At 44.4% G+C, this 23,831-nt stretch overlaps 1 protein-coding gene across 1 annotated transcript in view; it reads right to left on the bottom strand.

Annotated features, from left to right (window-relative positions):
* Window positions 1-13,048, bottom strand: part of LOC126072016 (zinc finger protein 699-like) — a 29,743-nt gene extending 16,695 nt beyond the window's left edge. The window contains exons 1-3 of the mRNA XM_049876612.1: window positions 13,004-13,048; window positions 11,611-11,679; window positions 1,454-1,694 (exon numbers count right to left, since the gene is read on the bottom strand). Coding sequence (XP_049732569.1) covers window positions 1,454-1,456 — 3 coding nt within the window. The 5' untranslated portion in view covers window positions 1,457-1,694; window positions 11,611-11,679; window positions 13,004-13,048. The remainder of the gene's footprint in view (window positions 1-1,453; window positions 1,695-11,610; window positions 11,680-13,003) is intronic.
* Window positions 13,049-23,831: the final 10,783 nt, after the last annotated feature.

Raw genomic sequence — 23,831 nt, 5'->3', positions numbered from 1 at the left:
ATTTAACTTGTCTTAGTTCAGGGGACTTTTAACACCTGGATCTTAGAAATTTCCATTTCTATTCACTACAGCAAGCTTTATAGGAGCAAAATATTAGACACAGCCCAAGTGTCCATTCGTGGCAATACGGCCAAAAGAACAAAGATTAACTGTATACAGTAATATGGAGTTTAATAAGAATTTAGATTAAAGCTCTCTATCCATTGTTACAAAAACTTCAGGGAACTTTGTTAATTAAAAAGCAAGTGTAAATTCCAAGCTACATTTTGTGTAACAAAGTAGGAGAAATAACCTTTTTCACTTTTGAATTTTGGTTCTTACATCAGTTAAAATAGGCATTTCTCTGTGTCTGAGAAGTTTATATCCATTACATTGAAAAATTCTCAGTAGAAACACAAACTGATCTAGGAATTTTCTTCCAATGGAATCTGTAAACACAAAAAGTTAAATATACCAGCTCATACGTTGAGCTTGTCTAGCAAAAAAGAACACTTTTATTTTAGACTCCATTTCACCTGTGGAGAGCAGGTGAAAATTAGAGGGACTTAATACCAGCTCTGGAGCCCTGGTGGCACAGTGGTTAAAAGTCTGGCTGCTAACCAAAAGGTCAGCAGTTCAAATCTGCCAGCCGCTCCTTGGAAACCCTATGGGGCAGCTCAACTCTGTCCTATAGGGTTGCTACGAGTCGGAATTGCCTCCATGGCAATGGATTTTTTTGAATACCAGCTCTAGGCAGAGATGGGTGGGAGGACAAAGACTTAGACTGGGGAAACATGCTTCCCACACATCTGAAAGCCTCAAGGAAAAAGCATCCCTCCAAGAAGGATGGATCTGGAGACCCCACACACAATCCTGCTGGATTCACTGTCCTCTACTTCATGAGAATGGTGAATTCATGAGAAGACCAGGCCCTACCCAGGACCACATCGACTCACATCATCCGCTGCTAACTCTTTCCCCCGTTTTCTACCACGTCACACGGTGTGAGAGGCGGAGCTATAGTTTTAGAAAGGCACAGAAAGGCTCCAGTGCCCATGGAAGCCAAGAACATTGGGTGCAGGGATGGGGCAAGGATGGCTCTAGAGGGCCTGGGGCTCGGTCTCCTCAGCCAGAGCTGCTCCGTCTTCAGACTCTGGTCAGGAGATTCTGTCATTCAACCCAGAGCACTGAGGTCCAGGACGGGGATGTTAACACCCCATGGTGCCAGCCCTGAGAGTCACATAAGGAAGGTGACCCCAGGCATCCGAAGCTTATAAACCCACATGGGTGTAGAGGAAGGGCCCAGTGACGGAGCAGGGCCTCAGGAGGCTTCTTAGGGCCAGTTTCTTGGCCTCCTCTGCCACCTCTTTACCTCACTGAGGAACCTCAGGGCCCAGAACACACAGTCCCCCAACAATTCATACCTAGCCTCACCCCCCTGTGATAACAATACCCCAGTTCTCTGAGTACTCACCATTTCCTGGCTCCAGCTTCTGGAGGTCTAAGTGAATATCCTCTCTGAGCTCAAGAAGCCACTTCAGTAAGAGGGATGGGAGCGGAAGCAGAGTCACTGGGCAGTCTGAATGACGTTGGGTCTACACAGCCCGTCAGAGCAGTTAAAATCCTTACTTGTGACTGCAAGGATGAGCAAGAGGGTCGCCTTCGGTCCCTAGCTGCCTAGACTGGACTAGCTCTCCCTGAGCCACACCTGGGACCTGAAATGGAAGGAGGAGACAGTGTTGATTAAGGAGGGAGTGACAGATTCTTGGCCTTCAGGCTCTTTCCTGAGCAAGGCTTCACCCCAGGCTCAAGGCCATGCTCCACTCTGAGGGCATCTGCATTTAAGGCAGACTCTCCCCAGCCTCCAGAGCACACACCTGCATTCTTCACGCAGCTCCCCAGGCCTCTTCTACAGGCAACAAGGTCACAGAGGGAGGGGCTTCCTCATCGCAGAGCATGAGAGGCATCCAGGCTTGCCTAGGCTGGAAACCGTGACCCTGGCTTCCTCCAGGGCCTCAGGGCTTCGAGGCCTAGGCTGAGAGTTCACCTATAAGGTTATGGGTTCACCTTTGTAGAACAACCTACACACTTTCGTTTGGTATCAGCATGGGTGAATTTTCAGGGAGAATACATTTTTCAAGTTGAAACCAATGAGTTCGTCATGTGTCACTGATTTTTAATTATGTGCACCTGGAACCCTTCTGCTGCACTTTGTTCAAAGCTTTCACTTCACTGGCACCATGGCGACCTGTAATCGGTATTTTTCCCATTGAAAAATTTTTCCTTTCTTTCCTCCCCTTGGCGTTTTTTAATTTTATTTTGGCCATGATGCCGCCGGTCTTTCCAGAAATCTGGGAGAATTCCTGAACACATTCTCTTTCAACCTCATAATAATCGATCAACCAGTAGATCAGAAAATCACTAAGCTTTCTCTCAGAAGCAGTCTCCCACGTCTGTTCCCGTTTCTCTCCTCCCCACTCCCCGACCTGGGTGACTCCTACTCTTTAATTTCTTGGTCCCAGGGTAAATGTTTTCTCTCTCTTTCGTATGATGTGTATACCAGCAGCTCCTCTTTAAGCGCTATCCTTTCTTTTGTTAATTTCTCTAATAGCATACTCTAGTTTTAATTTATATCTTGTTTCTGTAACAGTCATTTTCCACATAAACTGGGAGCTTATGAGATAGGCTCTCTTGCCCCATCCAAGATAAAAATCTGAATTTTCACAAGTCCCCTGGACTACCCGCAGCCAAGCACTCACTGCTCTAGGCCCTGTATCTGAAGGAAGGAACATTCCAGCACCGATGCCCCAGCCCGCCCACCAGCCTGGTCCACGTCACCCACTCCTCGGCTGACTTCAGTGGTCCAGCCAGACCCGCTCGCCTCTCCCAGCCTCCAGCCCATGCTGGGCTTATCACTGTAGGTAGATGCCACTCCAGAACCTCCCACACAACCACAGCTACAGCACGCTGGCCAGTGTGTGCTGAGAAAGGCCTGAACGGGGGAGAGTCCACGCATGCACCCACAGCCATCTCCAAAGTAGACTGCCAGTGACCAGCGAATCTTGTCCCAAGGTGGACACCTAGACACAGGGAGATGGAGAGGGCCCTGGGCCAGGACAGAGCCACTCCATAATTAGGACACACGCCTTGAGTGCTGCCTGCTTCCAACCTCCCCAGCTCGTGGGTCTGAGGGTGTCCAGTATCTTGGCCTTCCTGGAACGACGGGGAGCTGCCCTCTGCAGCCTAAGGTGGCCAGGGCTAGGTTGAGAGGGGGTGTCAACAGCCAAGGCGACGGCAGAGGCCGCAAGGTGACCGGGAAGGATCCAGGAAAGAGGGCCCAAATCAGCCACTCCCCCACCTTGGCTGGAGCCTGGGACTGAAGCCCATGAAGAGGCTGACAGGTGGCAGACGGCACATGCCGGGGGAGGGGGAATGACTGACCTGGGCTTTGGGGTGTCCCTGCCACGGCCTTGCTCTCCTAGGTGGAGGGGAGGAGACCAGCACCCAGCTCTCATGCCCACGCTGGAGACTGTGGATCATGCCCCGCCGGGAGCCTGGAAGGAGGGGGCAGACAAAAGAGGTGTGGTGGGGAAAGGACAAAAGCGGTGCGGTGGGGAAAGGCTGTGCCAGAGGACGGGGTCACGGGGCACGGAAGGCTGGCTGGAGATCCTCTCCCAGCCTCAGGAAGCTGCGGATAAACTGGGAGGCCTGAGGGGGCCGTGACAGGATGGAGCACAGGTGAGGGCCCCTCACAAACTATCTGCAGAGGCTAAGAACTAGAGAAGTGTACAACCTGTTACAGACCTTCTCTCCACACCACCATCATACTGTCATTCCCGTTCGCCTTGTGAAGCTCACCGCTCCCCCAGCCCCAAGGCCGGCCTTCAGTCCCAGGGCTCTGAGGCCAGCGGGGAGCAGAGGGAGCTGGAAGGACCTCCAGGCCCCGCCTTGGCCGGCCCTCTTTCTCTGAAGCTTGATGCATTTTTAACTCCTTCCAGAAAAGTGTTGTCTTAAGGAAAATTTCAGAGCAACAAAAAGCTGGCAGCAGCCATGGAAACCATGTCTGGCTACCCACGACGAGTAGAAAAGGCGGGTGTGTCAACGGTATTTACAGAAATGACCCCCATGGGTATCAAACGGCAAACCCCTTACGTGACATCTGCTGGAACAACAACTTTCTGTTGTTTGCAAACTTGGAGCAAACAAGGTGACTTCAGCAGCACCCAAGGATCCCAACTCCTCAGGAATTTCTACGGCTCTCTCGGAGGGGAGGTGGAGGGAATTCTGCAAGGCCTGCCCAGCATCCCTCGTGGCAGATCCTCTCCTACGGTCGCACCCTAGCCTGAGGGCAGTGGCTCAGTGCTGGGGGGTGGGGTGAGAGACCCTCTATCTGGGGGGGGGGGGGTGGTGGCAGATAGGGCAGGACTCTAGTCTGAGGGGGACAGCCCTCCAGTCTCCATGACCCAGCCTGAGAGAGGTGGGATTGAGAGCTGGGTGGGTCCCAGGCAGGTCAGGAATGGGATGCATTCCATGCTGCTCAGGAGGCCTAAAACCAATGGAATTAAAGTTAGATTCCATGGGGGACTTCCAGCCAAACTACAAAATCAAACCAAACCCATTGCCACTGAGTCAATTCTGACTCATAGTGACCCTATAAACAGAGTAGAACTGCCCCACAGGGTTTCCAAGGAGTGGTTGCTGGATTTGAACTGCCAACCTTCTGGTTAGTAGCCATAGCTTTTAACCACTGCACTACCAAGGACTGCTTAAAACTGAAGATACTGGCAGCTGGAGGCCAGAGAAGCCAGGTGGTAGAAATAAACACATTTTTATTGCTGTTGTTGTTTTAAGTTCAAGTCAATGGGCTCAAACATGACAATGATTGTGAGGGAACACTTACGATTTCTATAAGGCCGGCAATACTCTGATACCAAAGCCAGATAAAGATAACCACAAGAAAAGAAGACTACATGCCAATATCCTTTATAAATCCAGATGTAAAAATCCTCAATAAAATAACTAGCAAGCTGAGTCCAGAGGCATACTGTTATGGATTACAATGTACTCCCCAAAAATGTGTGTCAACTTGGATAGGTCATGATTCCCAGTATTATGTGGCTGTCTGCCATTTTGTCATCTGATGTGACTTTCCTATGTGTTGTAAATCCTACCTCTATGATGCTAATGAGTCAGGATTAGAGGCAGTATGAGGCAGGACTCAATCTACAGGATTAGGTTGTATTTTGAGTCAATCTCTTTTGAAATATAAAAAAGAGAATCCAGCAGAGAGAAGAGGGGCCTCATACCGCCAGGAAGGAAGAATCAGGAGAAAAGAGTGAGCTTTGGACCTGGAGTCCCTGAGCTGAGAAGCTCCTAGACGTGGGAGAGGACTGATGACAAGGACCTTCCCCCAGAGCTGACAGAGAAAGCCTTCACCTGGACCTGGCACCCTGAATTCGGACTTCTAGCCTCCTAAACTGTGAGAGAATAAACTTCTGTTTGTTAAATCCATACACTTGTGGTCTTTCTATTACAGCAGCACTAGATGACTAAGACACATTAAAAGAATTCTACACCATGAAGCAGTGGATTTATTAAACAATGTAATACACCACGTTAATGAAACAGAGAAAAAGAATTACATTATTACCTCAATCAACACAAAAAAGGCATCTGACAAAACCCAGGGCCCTTTCATCACAGAAACACTCAACAAACGAGACAGAAAAGGTAAATTCCTCAACATGCTAACGCAATACTCAATGGGGAAAGACTGAAATCATTCTCCCTAAGAACAGGACAGACCAGTGTGTCCACTTACACCACTGCCAGAGCAATTTGCTAAGAAAAATAAATAAAAGGTATCCAAATGGGAAAGGAAGAGGTAAAACTATCTCTATTCATAGATGATATGATCCTATATATAGAAGATTCCAAAGGAATCCACAAGTGCTAGACCTAATAAATGAATTCAGCAAAGTTGTAGGATACTGTTCAACACACAAAAATCAGGGTTGCAGTTCTATAAACCAGCAATGAACAGCTTAAAAATGAAATCAAGAGAACAAGGAAAGTCAATACAACTGGACTAAACCAAAAGCAACGAAGTTTCCTGAATACGACCAAATCCTTCGAAGACCAGAGTAGCAGGGGCAGGGGTCTGGGGACCATGGTTTCTGGGGACATTTAGGTCAATTGGCATAGCAAAATGTATTAAGAAAATGGTCTGCATTCCACTTCAGTGAGAGGCGTCTGGGGTCTTAAACGCTAGCAATCAGCCATGTAAGATGCATAAATTTGTCTCAACCTACCTGGAGCAAAGAAGAATGAAGAACACCAAAGACACAAGGGAAATATGAGCCCAAGAGACAGAAAGGGCCACATAAACCAGAGACTCCATCAGCCTGAGACCCAAAGAAGTAGGCGGTGCCCGGCTACCACCAATCATTGCCCTGACAGGGAACACAACAGAGAATCCCTGATGGAGCAGGGCAACAGCGGGATGCACATCTTAAATTCTTGTAAAAAGACCTGGCTTAATGGTCTGACTTAGCCCAGAGGGAGCCTGACAGTCATGGTCCCCGGACCCTTTGATAGCCCAAGATTGGAACCATTCCCGAAAACAACTCTACAGACAGGGATTGGCCTGGACTATAAGACAGACAATGACGCTGGTGAGGGGTGAACTTCGTGGCTCAAGTAGACACATGAGACTATGCGGGCAACTCCCATCTGGGGCGAGATGAGAAGGAAGAGGGGGACAGGAGCTGGCTGAACGGATACAGGTGGAGAGGAGGAATGTGCTGTCTCATTACGGGGAGAGCAGCTGGGCGTGCAAGGCAGGGTGTATATGGCTTTTTGTATGAGAGACTGACTTGATTTGTACACTTTCACCTAAAGCACAATAATTTAAAAAAAAAACTCTTCCATTTACTATAGTATCTAAAAGAAAAAAATACCTAGGAATAAATTTAACTGGGGAGGTAAAAGACCTGTACACGGAAAACTACAAAACATTAAGGAAAGAAATTGTTGTTGTTGTTGTTAGGTGCCGTCAAGTCGGTTCCGACTCATAGTCACCCTATGCACAACAGAACGAAACAATGCCTGGTCCTGAGCCATCCTTACAATTGTTGTTATGCTTGAGCTCATTGTTGCAGCCACTGTGTCAATCCACCTCGTTGAGGGTCTTCCTCTTTTCCGCTGACCCTGTACTCTGTCAAGCATCCAGGGACTGATCCCTCCTGACATGTCCAGAGTATGTAAGACGCAGTCTCGCCATCCTTGCTTCTAAGGAGCATCCTGGCCGCACTTCTTCCAAGACAGATTTGTTTGTTCTTTTTTTTCTGAGGTGACTTCCATCTATTTAGGTCTCTTCAATTTAAATTAAATTAAATTTTAATTTAAAATGACCTAAATAGATGGAAGTCACCTCAGAAAAATGGCCTAGAGATTACTTCCACAAGGTCCCAGCTATTGAAAGCCCTACAGAGTACAGTTCTACTCTGAAACACATGAGGTCACCATGAGTCAAAACCAACTCAAACGCAACTGGGTTTTGTTTTGTTTTGTTGTTCATTTAAGTAAATAGGAAGAAATCCTGCGTTCATAGATTGGCAGACTTAATATCGTTAAGGTGTCAGTATATCAATTCATTGCAATCCCAGTCAAAATTCTAACAGTCATTTTTTAAGAAGCAGAAAATCAAATCCTGAAATTCATATGGAATTGGAAGATGATACAAAGCAATCTTAAAAAAAGGGAACAAAGTAGGACAACTCATACATGCCTATTTAAAAATGTACTACAAAGCTACAGTGATCCAAACAGTCTGGCTCTGGTATAAGAGAAGACATATAGACCAGTGGAAGAGAACTGAGAGTCCAGAATAAACCCAGACATTTATGGTCAATTCATTTCCCACAAAGGTAAAAAATCCATTCAATGTGGGATGAAAAAAAAAAAAAGTCTCTTCAACAAATGGGGCTGGCAACTATTAGGGTTAAAGTTTTATAGTTTTCAAAGTATGGGTAGTGCTTCAGGACCTAGTTTTTAACAACAGATTCTTAGATGTGACATCAAAATCATGAGACAAAATATATAAATTGGACTTCAACAAAATTAAAAACTTTTGTCCATCAAAGTCTTTATCAAGAAAATGATGATACAACCTACAGATTGGATGAAATATTTAAGAATCATATATTGGATAAGAGTTTAATATCCAGAATACATAATTCCTATAATTCAACAACAAAAAGATAAAAAACACAGAAAAAATTGGGCAAAGGACCTGAACAGACATCTCTCCAAAGAAGATAAACAAATGGCCAATAAGCACATGAGACGATGTTCAAAGTCATTAGTGATGTGTTATTGTCAACTGCCACCAAGTCAATTCCAACTAACAGCGACCCTATGTACAAAAGAACAAAACACTGCCCAGTCTTGCTATGTTTGAGTCATTGCTGCAGCCACTGTGTCAGTCCAACTCATTGAGGGTCTTCCTCCATTTTGCTGACCCTCTATTTCATCAAGTACGATGTCTTCCTCCAGGGGCCAGTCCCTCCTGAGAACATGTCCAAAGTATGTGAAATGAAGTCTCACTACCTTCGCTTCTAAGGAGCATTCTAGTTGTACTTCTAAGACAGATTTCTTCGTTCTTATGGCAGTCCATGGTACATTCAATATTCTTTGCCAACACCATAATTCAAAGGCATCAATTCTTCTCCTATCTTCCTTAGTCATTGTCCAGCTGTCACATGCACATGAGGCCACTGGAAAGACCATGGCTTGGGCCAGGTGCATCTTAGTCCTCAAGGTAACAACTTTACTTTTTAACACTTTAAAGGGATCTTCTGCAGCAGATTTGCTCAATGCAATGCGCCGCTGATTTCTTGACTGCTGCTTCTGTAAGAGTTGATTGTGGGTCCAAGTAAAATGAAATTCTTGACAACTTCAATCTTTGCTCCTTTATCATGCTGTTGCTCGTTGGTCCAGTTGTGAGGATTTTTGTTTTATGTTGAGGTGCAATCCATACTGAAGGCTGTGGTCTTTGATCTTCATCAGTAAGTGCTTCACGTCCTATTCACTTTCAGCAAGCAGGGGTGTGTCATCTGGATAATGCAGGTTGTTAACTAGCCTTCCCTTCAATCCTGATACCCCGTTCTTCTTCATATAGTCCAGCTTCTCAAATTATCTGCTCAGCATACAGACTGAATAAGTATGGTGAAAGGATACAACCCTGACGCACACCTTTCTTAACTTTAAACCACAAAGCATCCCCTCGTTCTGTTCGAACAACTGCCTCTTGGTCTAAGTACAGGCTCCTCATAAGCACAATTAAGTGTTCTGGAATTTCCATTCTTCGCAATGTTATTCATGATTTGTTATGATCCACACGGTTGAATTCCTTAGCATAGTCAATAAAACACAGGTAAACATCCTTCTGGTATTCTCCGCTTTCAGCCAGGATCCATCTGACATCAGAAATGATATCCCTGGTTCCACGTCCTCTTCTAAATCCTGCTTGAATTTCTGCCAGCTCAGTGTCGATGTGCTGCTGCAACCATTTTTGGATTATCTTTGCCTAATTTTACTTGCATGTGATATTAATGATATTGTCCTATAATTTCCAAATTCCGCTGCATCACCTTTCTTTGGAATGGCACAAATACGGATCTCTTCCAGTTGGCTGGCCAGGCAGCTGTCTTCCAAATTTCTTGGCTGGTAAGTGAGCATCTCCAGCGCTGCATCCATTTGCTGAAACATCTCTGCTGGTATTCTGTCAACTCCTGGAGCCTTGTTTCTCACCGATGTCTTCAGTGCAACTGGGCCTTCTTCCTTCAGTACCATCGGTTCTTAGTCATAAGCTACCTCCTGAAGTGGCTGAATGTCAACCAAGTCTTCACGGTACAGAGACTGTGTGTATTCTTCCCAACTTCTTTTGATGCTTCCTGCGTTGTTGAATAATTTGCCCATAGAATCTTTCAATACTGCAACTCAAGGCTTAAACTTTTTCTTCAATTTTTTTAGCTGGTGAAATAGCTGAGCGTGTTCTTCCCTTTTATTTTTCTAACTCCACGTCTTTGCACATTTTATCATAAAGCTTTACTATGTCTTCTCCTGCCACCCTTTGAGATCTTCCTTAATCATTGGAGATTTAAAGAAATCCAAATTAAAGCAAAAATGAGATACCACTTCACACCTACTACGATGTCTATTATTAATCTAACAATTTAAAATGGTACTGCCACCATAGGAAACATTTTGGAGATTCCTCAAAAAGTTAGGTGGCACTGCTGGTTCAGTGGTAGCATTCTTACCTTCCATGTGGGAGACCCGGCTTTGACTCCTAGCCAATGTAGTTCCTATGTAGCCACCACGTGTCTGTCCGTGGAGGCTTGAATGATGCTATGATGCTGAACAGGTTTCAGCAGAGCTTTCAGACTAAGACAGGCTAGGAAGGAAGGCTAGGTGATCTACCCCTAAAAACCAGCCCATAAACGTCCTGTGAATCACAATGGTCAGATTCATTTCATAGCACATGGGGTAATCACAAGTCAGGGTCAACTCAAAAACAGCTAACAACAACAAAATATACAAAGTGAAGCACATTATATTGCCGTTGAGTCGATTCTGACTCACAGCGACTCTGTAGGACCGGGCACAACTGCCCTACACGGTTTCCAAGAAGCAGCTCATGGATTTGAATTGCCAACCTTTTGGTTAGCAGCTGAGCTTTTAACCACTGTGCCACCAAGGCTCCTCATGTCTATGTATGCACATAAAAATGTATGTTGGAACCATGACTAAAGAGAAACATAAATTTAAAGAAAAATTGGTTAATCATTAAGCTTGAAGGGAAAAATTAAGAACAATTCCCACTGAAATCAGTGTCTATAATGCAATAAAATATAAGCATATTGAGGATGTGGCTAAACTAGTGAATAAGGAGCCCTGTTGGCACAGTGACTGAGCGCTTGGCTATTGAACGAACGGTTGTCAGTTCGAACCCAAGACCTGACAACCTGCTCCCATAAGGGTAACAGCCTAGAAAACCCAATGGGGAAGTTCTACTCTGTCACATGGTGTCACTATGAGTCAGAACTGATTCAAGGGCACCTAACAACAATAAATTAGTGAATACAAACTGAACCTTTATCACAGACAGCTAGATACACTGACTGAGCATTCATCAAATATGACCATGTAGTGAGTCATAAAGAAAATATCACCCCAGATGTTCTGTTAACCCAAAACTAAAAGCATTCCTGAAGCCCACTCAAAGATTAGACTGAACCATAAAACACAAAATAATACTTGTGGAGAGTGTGCTTCTTAGTTGAAGCAGATACGCAAGACCAAACAGGCAGCTTCTGGCCAGAGGCAGAACGAGAAAGCAGGAAGGGACAGGAACTGGTTGAATGGACACAGGAAACCTGGGGTAGAAAGGGGAAGTGTGCCATCCCATTATAGGGACTGTAACTAATGTCACATAACAATAGGTGTGAAAATTTTTGTAGGAGAAATTAACTAGAGCTGTAAACTTTCACCTAAAGCACAAAAAAAAAAAGATACACAAAAAAAGAATGAAAATGTCAGCTAATTTCAAAGAAGATGATATCTTACCGTATTTAACAATTCTCCTGTTACTGGATATTGTGTTGTCTTCAATTAGAAATAAAGCTGTGAAACGATCTCAAGGAAAAAAAAAAAAAGGATATTAGATAGGCCACAGTTCTTGCACAGTTAAATCAAAAATGAAGGTGAACAAATATCAGAGAGTGGAAGCAAAACTAAACAAATCAAAAAGCAAAAGCTGGTTTATGTACTTAGAATCTGATTACAGGAAAAGTTTTTAAACCCTATGTGACAGCTGATAACCAATTTAGAGTCACTGGGCACTGGGAATGGGACTGGGACTGGGGAAAGAGCTACAGCTGCTAACCAAAAGGTCAGCAGTTCGAATCCACCAGCTGCTTCTTGGAAACGCTACAGGGCAGTTCTACTCTCCTACAGAGTCACTATGAGTCGGAATCGACTTCACAGTAACAGTTTTTGGTTTTGGTTTATCACCGTGAAAAATCAAAGTACTCAGAACCTGGAAATGTGATTAACGGATCCTGAAATACATATATCTTTTAAAACGTAATATTAAAAAACGGAGAAAAGAAAAAAAAAATCATTGCCCTGGAATGGACAGGTGTTACAGCCTAGAACTGCTCCATAGGGTTCTCTTGTCTATAATGTTTACAAAAAGCACAGGCCTCTCTCTCGCAGTTCCACTCGGAGGATTCGAACGCCAACCTTGTTTCAGGTTAGCACACCAGCGCAAACTGTCTGGTCCACCCAGGGGCCTTCAAGAAACAAGGGGTGGGGGGGGGGGTGCAGTGTTTTTGAAAAAAGCAAACAGCCTGTTCAAATCTGTAAACCAAGAGAGAGAAAACAAAACAAACCGGTTGCCGTGGAGTCGATTTCGACTCATAGCAACCCTACAGGACAGAGCAGAACTGGTTTCCAAGCAGCGGCTGGTGGATTCGAACTGCCGACCTCTTGGTTAGCAGCCGAGCTCTAACCACTGTGCCACCAGGGGGAGCGAATATTAAGTAAATTTTAATAAAACTTTAAAGAAATGATAAGCTTCAAGAATGAAAGAAACATGATTTGACCGAAAATGACAACACGAAGGCAACTTTCTGACTCGCGCCGTGGGCCACGGAGACAGCCGGCGCCGCCCTGAGAGTGCAGGGGACGCGGCTGGGGGCGCAGGCGAGGAAGCCCCGCGGGCCGCTCCGGGCGGACGTGGGGACGGGTCAGGGAAGGGCCGGCAGGAAAGGGCGCAGCGGGTCACCTGGCCGGAGGCAGGAAGGTCGGGCGCACCGGCTCGGAGCTGCTTAACCGGAAACGGACGCGGATCTGCGACGACACCGGGCCGGGGACCCCGAGACCCCGGACGGGGAGGACACGGGACTGGAGGGGACGCGAAGCGCGGGACTGAACTAGAAAGACAAGTCTGACTCACCCTTGTGGGACTGTCGCTGCAACTGACCCTCTTCCGTGTCTGCCAGAAATGGCGCGGCGGGTCAGGCTGTGCAGGGGTGGGGCGGGGCCTCGGGCGGCTGGGGCGGGGCGGAACTGTGCAGGGGCGGGGCCTCGGGCGGCTGGGGCGGGGCGGAACTGTGCAGGGGCGGGGCCTCGGGCTGCGGGGGCGGGGCGGAACTGTGCAGGGGCGGGGCAGGCTGTGCAGGGGTGGGGCGGAACCTCGGAAGGGGCGGGGGGGAGGCGGAACTGTGCAGGGGCGAGGCGGGGCTGCACAGGGGTGGGGCGGGGCCTCGGGTGGCGGGGACGAAGCGGAAGCGTGCAGGGGCGAGGCAGGGCTGTGCTGGGGTGGGGCGAGGCCTCGAAAGGCAGGGCGAGGGGGCCTCTTATGGGTGGGCGGGGCTGTGGGGTGGGCGGGGGCGGGACGGAGCTGTGCCGGGGCGGGGCGGTGCCGTGCAGGGTTGGGGTGGGACTCAGACTGCGGAGGCCGGGGCAGGGCTTTGCAGGGGGCGGGGCGGGGCCTCGGACGGCGAGGGGTGGAGCGAGGAGTGAGGCAAGCTGGGCCTGAGCTTCCCCCCACCCCCACACACAAACACCTGGGCTTTCGGTTTCTGACCTTCCGACAGAACTTGATTCTCCTCCTTTTGAACCATTTCAGTCTTTGGGGTCCTGAGAACCAGAACTGCTTCCTTTAACGTTTCAAACAATTTGAGAGCAGAGTTGTGTGGGTTATGTATATTGCAAGCTGAGAGGTTTCATTTTTGTGTACTCCAGTCGATTACAACTCATAGCGACCCCATAGCACATAAACTCTATGTATTATAGGCACCCTGGTGGCACATTGGTTAAGAGTTCGGCTGCTAACCAAAAGCTTGGCAGTTCGAATCCACCAGCTGCTCCTTGGAAACTCCATGGGGCAGTTCTACTCTGTCCTATAGGGTCGCTATGAGCCTGAATCAACTGGACAGCGCGTTTGGGTTTGGTTTGGTACAGTCATACAACCCAGAGCTGTGAGTCCTGTGTAAACCAAAACATGCTCTTCCATTTTATGGTGCAGGTAGTCCACTACTTATAACGTGTATCAATTCTGACATAAGTCAAATACATCTTTTTGTTTGTTTTCCTTATTATTGCCTTTTATTATCGGTATCTTTATCATTCCGATCTTTATCTGTCAGCATCAGCGTTGTAAAGGCGAAGTTGGAGTCCTAATGGCTGTTCAGTGCTAGTACAGTTCGATTGTCCTATGTCTTTAGAGGTGAACATTGCCCAACTTTCTATTCGGTTATGACTCCCTACACCAACACCGACACAGACTTCATTGTAGACCGGGTTATACCGCAGTGCTTTGATCAGTAAATCATAACACTGAGCGTGTACCACTGAACACCTGAGAATGATGTTGTTGTTGCTTTTAGGTTGGTTCTGACTCATAGCAACTCTGCGTACAGCAGAAGGAAACACTGTCCAGTTCTGAGCCATCTTCACAATCATCTATCTTTGAGCCCATTGCTGCAGCCACTGTGTCAGTCCATCTCATTGAGGGTCTTCCTCTACTTTACCAAGCATGATGCCCTTCTGCAGAGACTAGTCCCTCCTGATAACATCTTCAAACTACGTGAGACAAAGTCCCACCACCCTGGCTTCCGAGGGGTACTCTGGCTGTACTTCGTCCAAGACGGATTTTTTTCATTCTTCTGGCAGTCCACGGTATATTCAATATTCTTCGCCAATGCCATAATTCAAAGGCATCAAATCTTCGGTCTTCCTCATTCATTGTCCAGTTTTCACATGCATATGAGGTGACTGAAAACATCATGGCTTGGGTCAGATGTACCTTAGTGCTCAAAGTAACATCTTTGTTTCTTAACATTTTAAAGAGGTCCTTTGCAACAGATTCGCCCAAGGCAATATGTCATTTGATTTCTTGACTGTTGCTTCCATGGGTGTTGATTATGAATCCAAGTAAAATGAAATCCTTGACAACTTCAAACTTTTCTCCATTTGTCATGATGTTGCTTATTGATCTAGTTGTGATGATTTCTGTTCTTCTTATGTTGAAGTATAATCCATAGGGAAGGCTGCAGTCTTTGATCTTCATCAGTAAGTGGTTTGAGTCTTCTTCACTTTCAGTCAAGCAAGGTTGTATCATCTGCATAACACAGGCTAATGAATGAGTCTTCCTCCAATCCTGATGCCACATTCTTCTTCATATAGTCCAGCTTCTCAGATTATTTGCTCAGCATACAGATTGAATAAGTATGGTGAAAGGATACAACCCTGACCCACACCTTTCCTGATTTTAAATCATGCAGTATCCCCTTGTTTTGTGTTTGAACGTCTACCTCTTGGTCTATGTACAGTTTCCTCATGAGCACAATTAACTCTTCTGGAATTCCTATTCTTCACAATCTTACCCATAATTTGTTATGTTCCACAACTGAGAATAATATCAGCAAATCGTGTGCTGTAACATTGTATGTAATACATATTACTAAATATACTATTTAAAAAAAAAAAGAAAGGTCATAAGTGTGGTTCATTGTCACTGGAATACATTTTAAGTTGGGGACTACCTGTATTCAAAGCCAATGAGACTGATTCTAAGGTAGCCACTCTCCCAACCTATTTTATTAAGGTTCCTCAAGAACCTGGTGATACTAATTGACAAAATAAGATTTGGGATTATTGCTCCAGTCAAAAGGAGGTCAGGTCTCTCATCGTCATATTAATCCTGGACGTTTCCAAATCCCTCCGAACTGGGGTGAATAAAGCACATTTGTTTAGGATCTCTCAATTTTGAGGAACAATCACCCAACTTGTAAGAATGCTGCACTAAGAAAGACTTTTGTTTTGACCCCATTGATACTCATTCTATTCCTCCCATTTCTTAACAACTGGTTAAAGATCTTGTCTCAGTTATCTAGTGCTGCTATATCTACTGCTGCTATAACTACAAGTGGATGGTTTTAACAAACAGAAATGTATTCTCTCAAAGTCTAGGAAGCTACAAGTCCAAATTCAGGGTGCCAGCTCCAGGGGAAGGTCCTTGTCATCAATCTACCCCTGGTCTAGGAGCTTCTCAGCACAGGGACCCCGGGTCCAAAGAATGCACTCTGCTCCCGGCACTTCTTTCTTGGTGTTAGGAGGTCCCTCTCCTCTCTGCTTGATTCTTTTATGTCTCAAAAAAGAGTGACTCAAAATACAGCCTAATCCTGTAGATTGAGTCCTGCCTCATTAACATCATAGAGGCAGGATTTACAACACAGAGGATAATCACAAAATGGAGGACAACTACACAATATTGGGAATCATGGTCTAGCCTAGTTGACACACATTTTGGGGGGCACGATTCAATCCATAGCAGGTCTCCACCCTGCTGGGATGAATTCCTTTCTCTTCCCTTTTTCATTCCCCTTTGTTTTGCCCATTCTCTTACTAATCATTCCAACCTCCTAAATTATCTGTCATTTCCAGATTTGGAAATAGCTCTGAGGCTAATGACAAAATCTAAGCTTAGCTCAGGGTCAGGATTTGCTCCAGGACCTTCCTTTGTGAGGGCACTGCAGCATACAGGGTAGGATCAGTCGTAATTCAGGCTTTGCCCAGTATCAGGGTTTATCTCAAAACATTCTTTCAGTTTCATGAAATTTTACGCATTGGTAGGGGCCCCTCATCAAATTTCGCAGTATGAAATTGATCGAACGTGGGGTCATGATGCCTTGATAATTACTGGTGATTGGAATGTGGAAGTTAGGAAGCAAGAAGAAGGATCAATAATTGAAAAACATGACCTTGGTGATAGAAATGATGCTGGAGATTGCATGATAGAATTTTGCAAGACCAACAACATCTTTATTGCAAATACCTTTTTTCACCAGCATAAACAGCTACTACACATGTGGACCTTGCCAGATATAAAATACAGGAATCAAATCGACTACACCTGTGGGAAGAGATGATGGAAAAGCTTGATATCATCAGTCAGAACAACACCAGGGACCGACTGCGGAACAGACCATCAACTGTTCACATGCAAGTTCAAGTCGAAGCTGAAGAAAATTAGACCGAGTCCACACGAGCCGAAGTACAACCTTGAATATAACTTACCTCAATTTACAGACCATCTCAAGAATAGATTTGACATGTTGAACACCAATAACCAAAGATTAGACAAGTTATGGAATGACGTCAAGGACATCATACGTGAAGAAAGCAAGAGGTAATTGAAAAGAAAGAAAAGACCTAAGTGGATGTCAGAAGAGACTCTGAAACTTGCTCTCAAATGTCGAGTAGCTAAAGCAAAAGAAAGAAATGATGAAGTAAAAGAACTCAACAGAAGATTTCAAAGGGCAGCTCGAGACGACAAAGCAAAGTATTATGATGACATGTGCAGAGCTGAAGTTAGAATACCAAAAGCGAAGAACATGCTCTGCATTTCTCAAGCTGAAAGAACTGAAGAAAAAATTCAAGCCTAGAGTTGCAATAGTGAAGGATTCTGCAGAGAAAATATTAAACAATGCAGGAAGCATCAAAAGAAGATGGAAGGAAACCAGTTAAAGACACCACAAGAAAAGAAAATTATAGACATATGTCCCTCATGAATGTAGATGCAAAAACCCTCAACAAAATTCTAGCCAATAGAATTCAACAACATATCAAAAAAATAATTCACCATGACCAAGTGGGATTCATACCAGGTATGCAGGGATGGTTCAACATTAGAAAAACAATTAATGTAATCCACCACATAAATAAAACAAAAGACAAGAATCACATGATTTTATCAATTGATGCAGAAAAGCCATTTGACAAAGTCCAACACTCATTCATGATAAAAACTCTCAGCAAAATAGGAATAGAAGGAAAATTTCTCAACATAATAAAGGGCATTTATACAAAGCCAACAGCCAACATCACCCTAAATGGAGAGAGCCTGAAAACATTCCCATTGTGATCAGGAACCAGACAAGGATACCCTTTATCACCACTCTTATTCAACATTGTACTGAAAGTCCTAGCCAGAGCAATTAGGCTAGATAAAGAAATAAAGGGCATCCAGATTGGCAAGGAAGAAGTAAAAGTATCTCTATTTGCAGATGACATGATCTTATACACAGAAAACCCTAAGGAATCCTCCAGAAAACTACTGAAACTAATAGAAGAGTTCAGCAGAGTATTGGGATACAAGATAAACATACAAAAATCAGTTCGATTCCTCTACACCAACAAAAAGAACATCGAAGAGGAAATCACCAAATCAATGCCATTTAGAGTAGCCCCCAAAAAGATAAAATACTTAGGAATAAATCTTACCAGGGATGTAAAAGACTTATACAAAGAAAACTACAGTACACTTTTGCAAGAAACTAAAAGAGACTTACATAAGTGGAAGAACATACCTTGCTCATGGATAGGAAGACTTAACATAAAAATGTCTATTCTACCAAAAGCGATCTATACATTTAATGCAATTCTGATCCAAATCCCAAGGACATTCTTTAATGAGATGGAGAAACAAATCACCAACTTCACATGGAAGGGAAAGAGGCCCCGGATAAAGAAGGCATTACTGAAAAAGAAGAACAAAGTGGGAGGCCTTACTTTACCTGATTTTAGAACCTATTATACCACCACAGTAGTCAAAACAGCCTGGTACTGGTACAACAACAGATACCTAGACCAATGGAACAGAATTGAGAATTCAGACATAAAGCCATCCACATATGAGCAGTTGATATTTGGCAAAGGCCCCAAAACAGTTAAATGGGGAAAAGACAGTCTTTTTAACAAATGGTGCTGGCATAACTGGATATCCATCTGCAAAAAAATGAAATAAGACCATACCTCACTCCATGCACAAAAACTAACTCAAAATGGATCAAAGACCTAAATATAAAATCTAAAACGATAAAGATCGTTGAAGAAAAAATAGGGACAACTTTAGGAGCCCTAACACATGGCATAAACAGTATACAAAACATTATAAAGAATGTAGAAGAAAAACTAAATAACTGGGAGCCCCTAAAAATCAAACACCTATGCTCATCCAAAGACTTCACCAAAAGAGTAAAAAGACTACCTATAGACTGGGAAAAAGTTTTTAGCTATGAAATTTCTGATCAGTACCCCATCTCTAAAATCTACATGATATTGCAAAAACTCAACTACAAAAAGACAAATAGCCCAGTTAAAAAATGGGCAAAAGATATGAATAGACACTTCACTAAAGAAGACATTCAGGTAGCTAACAGATATATGAGGAAATGTTCACGATCATTAGCCATTAGAGAAATGCAGATCAAAACTACAATGAGATTTCATCTCACTCCAACAAGGCTAGCATTAATCCAAAAAACACAAAATAATAAATGTTGGAGAGGCTGTGGAAAGATCGGAACAATTAAACACTGCTGGTGGGAATGTCAAATGGTACAACCACTTTGGAAATCAATTTGGCACTTCCTTAAAAACCTAGAAATAGAACTACCTTACGATCCAGCAATCCCACTCCTTGGAATATATGCTAGAGAAATAAGAGCTTTTACACAAACAGATGTATGCTCACCCATGTTTGTTGCAGCACTGTTTACACTAGCAAAAAGATGGAAGCAACCAAGGTGTCCATCAACAGATGAAAGGATAAATAAACTATGGTATATTCACACAATGGAATACTACACATCAATAAAGAACAGTAATGGATCTGTGAAACATTTCATAACATGGAGGAACCTGAAAGGCATTATGCTGAGTGAAATTAGTCAGTTGCAAAAGGACAAATATTGAATAAGACCACTATTATAAGAACTTGAGAAATAGTTTAAACTGAGAAGAAAACATTCTTTCGTGGTTAGGAGAGGGGGGAGGGAGGGAGGGTGAGAGAGGAGCATTCACTAATTAGAAATTAGGTAAGAACTGCTTTAGGTGAAGGGAAAGACAGCACACAATACAGGGGAGGTCAGCACAATTGGACTAAACCAAAAACAGAGAAGTGTCCTGAATAAACTGAATGTTTCGAAGCCCAGCGTAGCAGGGGCAGGGGTCTGGGGACCATGGTGTCAGAGTACATCTAAGTCAATTGGCATAATAAAATCTATTAAGAAAACATTCTGCATCCCACTTTGAAGAGTGGCATCTGGGGTCTTAAACGCTAGCAAGCAGCCATCTAAGATACATCAATTGGTCTCAACCCACCTGGATCAAAGGAGAATGAAGAACACCAAGGACACAAGGTGTTTACGAGCCCAAGAGACAGAAAGGGCCACGTGAACCAGAGACTACATCATCCTGAGACCGGAAGAACTAGATGGTGCCCAGCTACCACCGATGACTGCCCTGACAGGGAACACAACAGAGAACCCCCGAGGGAGCAGGAGAGCAGTGGGATGCAGACCCCAAATTCTCATAAGACGAGACTTAATGGTCTGACTGAGAATAGAAGGACCCTGGTGATCATGGTCCCCAGACCTTCTGTTGGCCCAGGACAGGAACCATTCCCGAAGCCAACTCTTCAGACATGGATCGGACTGGACAATGGGTTGGAGAGGGATGCTGGTGAGGAGTGAGCTTCTTGGATCAGGTGGACACTTGAGACTTTGTTGGCATCAAAGTCTCAAGTGTCCACCTGGAGGGGAGATGAGAGGGTAGAGGGGGTTAGAAGGTGGCGAAAAGGACACGAAAAGAGAGAGTGGAGGGAGAGAGTGGGCTGTCTCATTAGGGGGAGGGTAGTTGGGAGTGTGTAGCAAGGTGTATATGGGTTTTTGTGTGAGAGACTGACTTGATTTGTACACTTAAAGCACAATAATAATTATTACAAAAAAAAAAGGAAGAAGGAAGGAATACACAGAGTCATTACACCAAAAAGATCTGGCTGACATTCACCCATTTCAGGAGGTAGCATATGATCACGAACTGATGGTACTGAAGGAAGAAGTCCAAGCTGCGCTGAAAGCACTGGCGAAAAACAAGGCTCCAGGAATTGACAGAATATCAATTGAGATGTTTCAACAAGCAGATGCAACACTGGAAGCGCTCACTAGTCTATGCCAAGAAATTTGGAAGATAGCTACCTGGCCAACTGACTAAACAAGATTCATATTTATGCCTATTCCCAAGAAAGGCGATCCAACTGAATGCAGAATTTATTGAACAATATCATTAATATCACACGCAAGAAAAATTTTGCTGAAGCCCATTCAAAAGCGGTTGCAGGAGCATATCAACAGGGAACGGCAAGAATTCAGGCCAGATTCAGAAGAGGCTGTTGAACCAGGGATATTATTGCTGATGTGAGATGGATCCTGGCTGAAAGCAGAGAATATCAGAAAGATGCTTACCTGTGTTTTATTGACTACACAAAGGCATTCGACCGTGTGATCATAACAAATTATGGATAACATTGGGAAGAATGGGAAGTCTGGTATACTTAACTGTGCTCATGAGGAACCCATATATAGACCAAGAGACAGTCGTTCAAACAGAACCAGGGCATACTGCATGTTTTAAAGTCAGGAAAGGTGTGCGTCAGGGTTGTATCCTTTCACACTACCTATTCAATTTCTATGCTGAGCAGAAAATCTGAGAAGCTGGACTCTATGAAGAAGAACGGGGCATCAGGATTGGAGGAAGATGCATCAACAACCTGCATTATACAGATGTCACAACCTTGCTTGCTGAAATTGAAGAGGACTTGAAGCACTTACTGAAAAAGGTCAAAGACCACAGCATTCAGTATGGATTAAACCTCAACATAAAGGAAACATAAATCTTCACAACTGGACCAATAACCAATATCATAATAGAGAAAAGATCGGGGTTGTCAAGGATTTCATTTTACTTAGATTCACAATCAACACCCATGGAAGCAGCACTCAGGAGATCAAAAGACACATTGCATTGGGCAAATCCGTTGCAAAAGACCTCTTTAACATGTTGGAAAGCGAAGATGTCACCTTGAAGACTAAGGTGCCCCTGACTCAAGCCATGGTGTTTTTAATTGCCTCATATGCATGTGAAAGCTGGACAATGAATAAGAAAACCCGAAGAAGAACTGATGCCTTTGAATTGTGATGTTGGCGAAGAATATTGAATATATCATGGACTGCCAAAAGAACAAACCAATCTGTCTTGGAAGAAGTACAACCAGAATGCTCCTTAGGAGCAAAGATGCTGAGACTATGTCTCACATACTTTGGACATGTTATCAGGAGGGATCAATCCCTGGAGAAGGACATCATGATGGGTAAAGTAGAGGGTTAGCCAAAAAGAGGAAGGCCCTCAATGAGAAGGGCTGACACAGTGGCCGCAACAATGGGCTCAAGCATAATAATGATTGTGAGGATGGAGCATGACAGGCAGTGTTTCGTTTGGTAGTAAGTAAGGTCGCTATGAGTCGGAACTGACTCGACGGCACCTAAAAACAACAGGGGCCCCTGAGGTTAGAGATCGTAGCTGAAACCAACCTGTTCCAAGCTTGGCTGAGCATCAGTGTCAAGATCATTGGCAAGACTAAACAGAACTTCTCCAGCCTTTTGAAACTCTCCCATGAAGTAAGAATAATGAAGACCTTGAACAATTCTGTCTTGGTTATCTAGTGCTGCTATAAAAGAAATAGCACAAGTGGATGGCTTCAACAAACAGAAATTTATTCTCTCATAGTCTGGTAGGCTACAAGTCCAAATTCAGGGCGCCAGCTCCAGAGAAAGGATTTCTGGCACCTCCAGAGGGAGGTCCTTGTCATCAGTCTTCCCGTGTCCTGGGAGCATCTCAGCGCTCTGCTCCCAGCACTGCTTTCTTGGTGGTATGAGGTCCTCATACCTCTCTGCTCGCTTCTCTCTTTTATATCTCCAAAGAGATTGGCTTAAGACTCTACCTAATCTTGTAGATCTTATCAGTATAACTGCCAGTAATCCATCTCGTTACATCATAGTGGTAGGATTTACAACACATGGGGAAATCACACAAGATGACAAAATGGTAGGCAATCATACAATACTGGGAATTATGACCTAGCCAAGTTGACAGATATTTTGGGGGGACACAATTCAATCCATGACTCATCCTAATGTATTTGTTTGAAAACAGCAAGACTGAGAAAACTCTACCTTTTCATGGAGTACACTAAGGGAGGAGAGTGCTTGGTTACCTAGTGGCTCATGCAAACATGAAAGAAAAAGTGGCCCAAGCCAAATTCTGCCAGTGTCTGCTGTGCAGTACTGTCAAAAAAAGTTCAACGTGTATAGAGATAAAAGCAGAAAGCCTGCTCTTAGATGCTGTTATGACATTAAAATTGCAGATGTTATTGTCACCAAGGAATTGGCCTTTGGCAAAAAAAAAAAAAAAGTTAGATATGTTTTGTAGCAGTCCCCACTATTCTGCCCCCAGGACTCTTCCAGGGCCAAAAGTACAATGAAACCACAGTGGATGTGTGGCACATGGGAGTGATTCTGTACACATTGGTCAGCGGATGCCCGCCTTTTGATGGGCAGAACTTCAAGTAGCTGCAGGAGCAGATTCTGAATGGAAAATATTCTGTTCCTTTCTACATGTTCATGGAGTGTGAAAAACTGCTGAAGATATATCTCATCCTCAAAGGAGAATGAAGAAAACCAAAGACACAAAGAAAATATTACCCCAAGAGACTAGAGGACCACATAAACCAGAGACTCCACCAGTCTGAGACCAGAAGAACTAGATGGTGCCTGGCTACCACCAATGACTGCCCTGACAGGGAACACGACAGAGAGTCCTGGACACAGCGGGAGAAAAGTGTGGAGCAGAACTCAAATTCAAGTAATAAGAACAGACTT

This window comes from Elephas maximus, chromosome 3, assembly GCF_024166365.1.
Source record: "Elephas maximus indicus isolate mEleMax1 chromosome 3, mEleMax1 primary haplotype, whole genome shotgun sequence".
Taxonomy (NCBI): domain Eukaryota; kingdom Metazoa; phylum Chordata; class Mammalia; order Proboscidea; family Elephantidae; genus Elephas; species Elephas maximus.
Note: the sequence above shows the minus strand (reverse complement) of the source record. Positions and strands in the feature narration are given on the sequence as shown.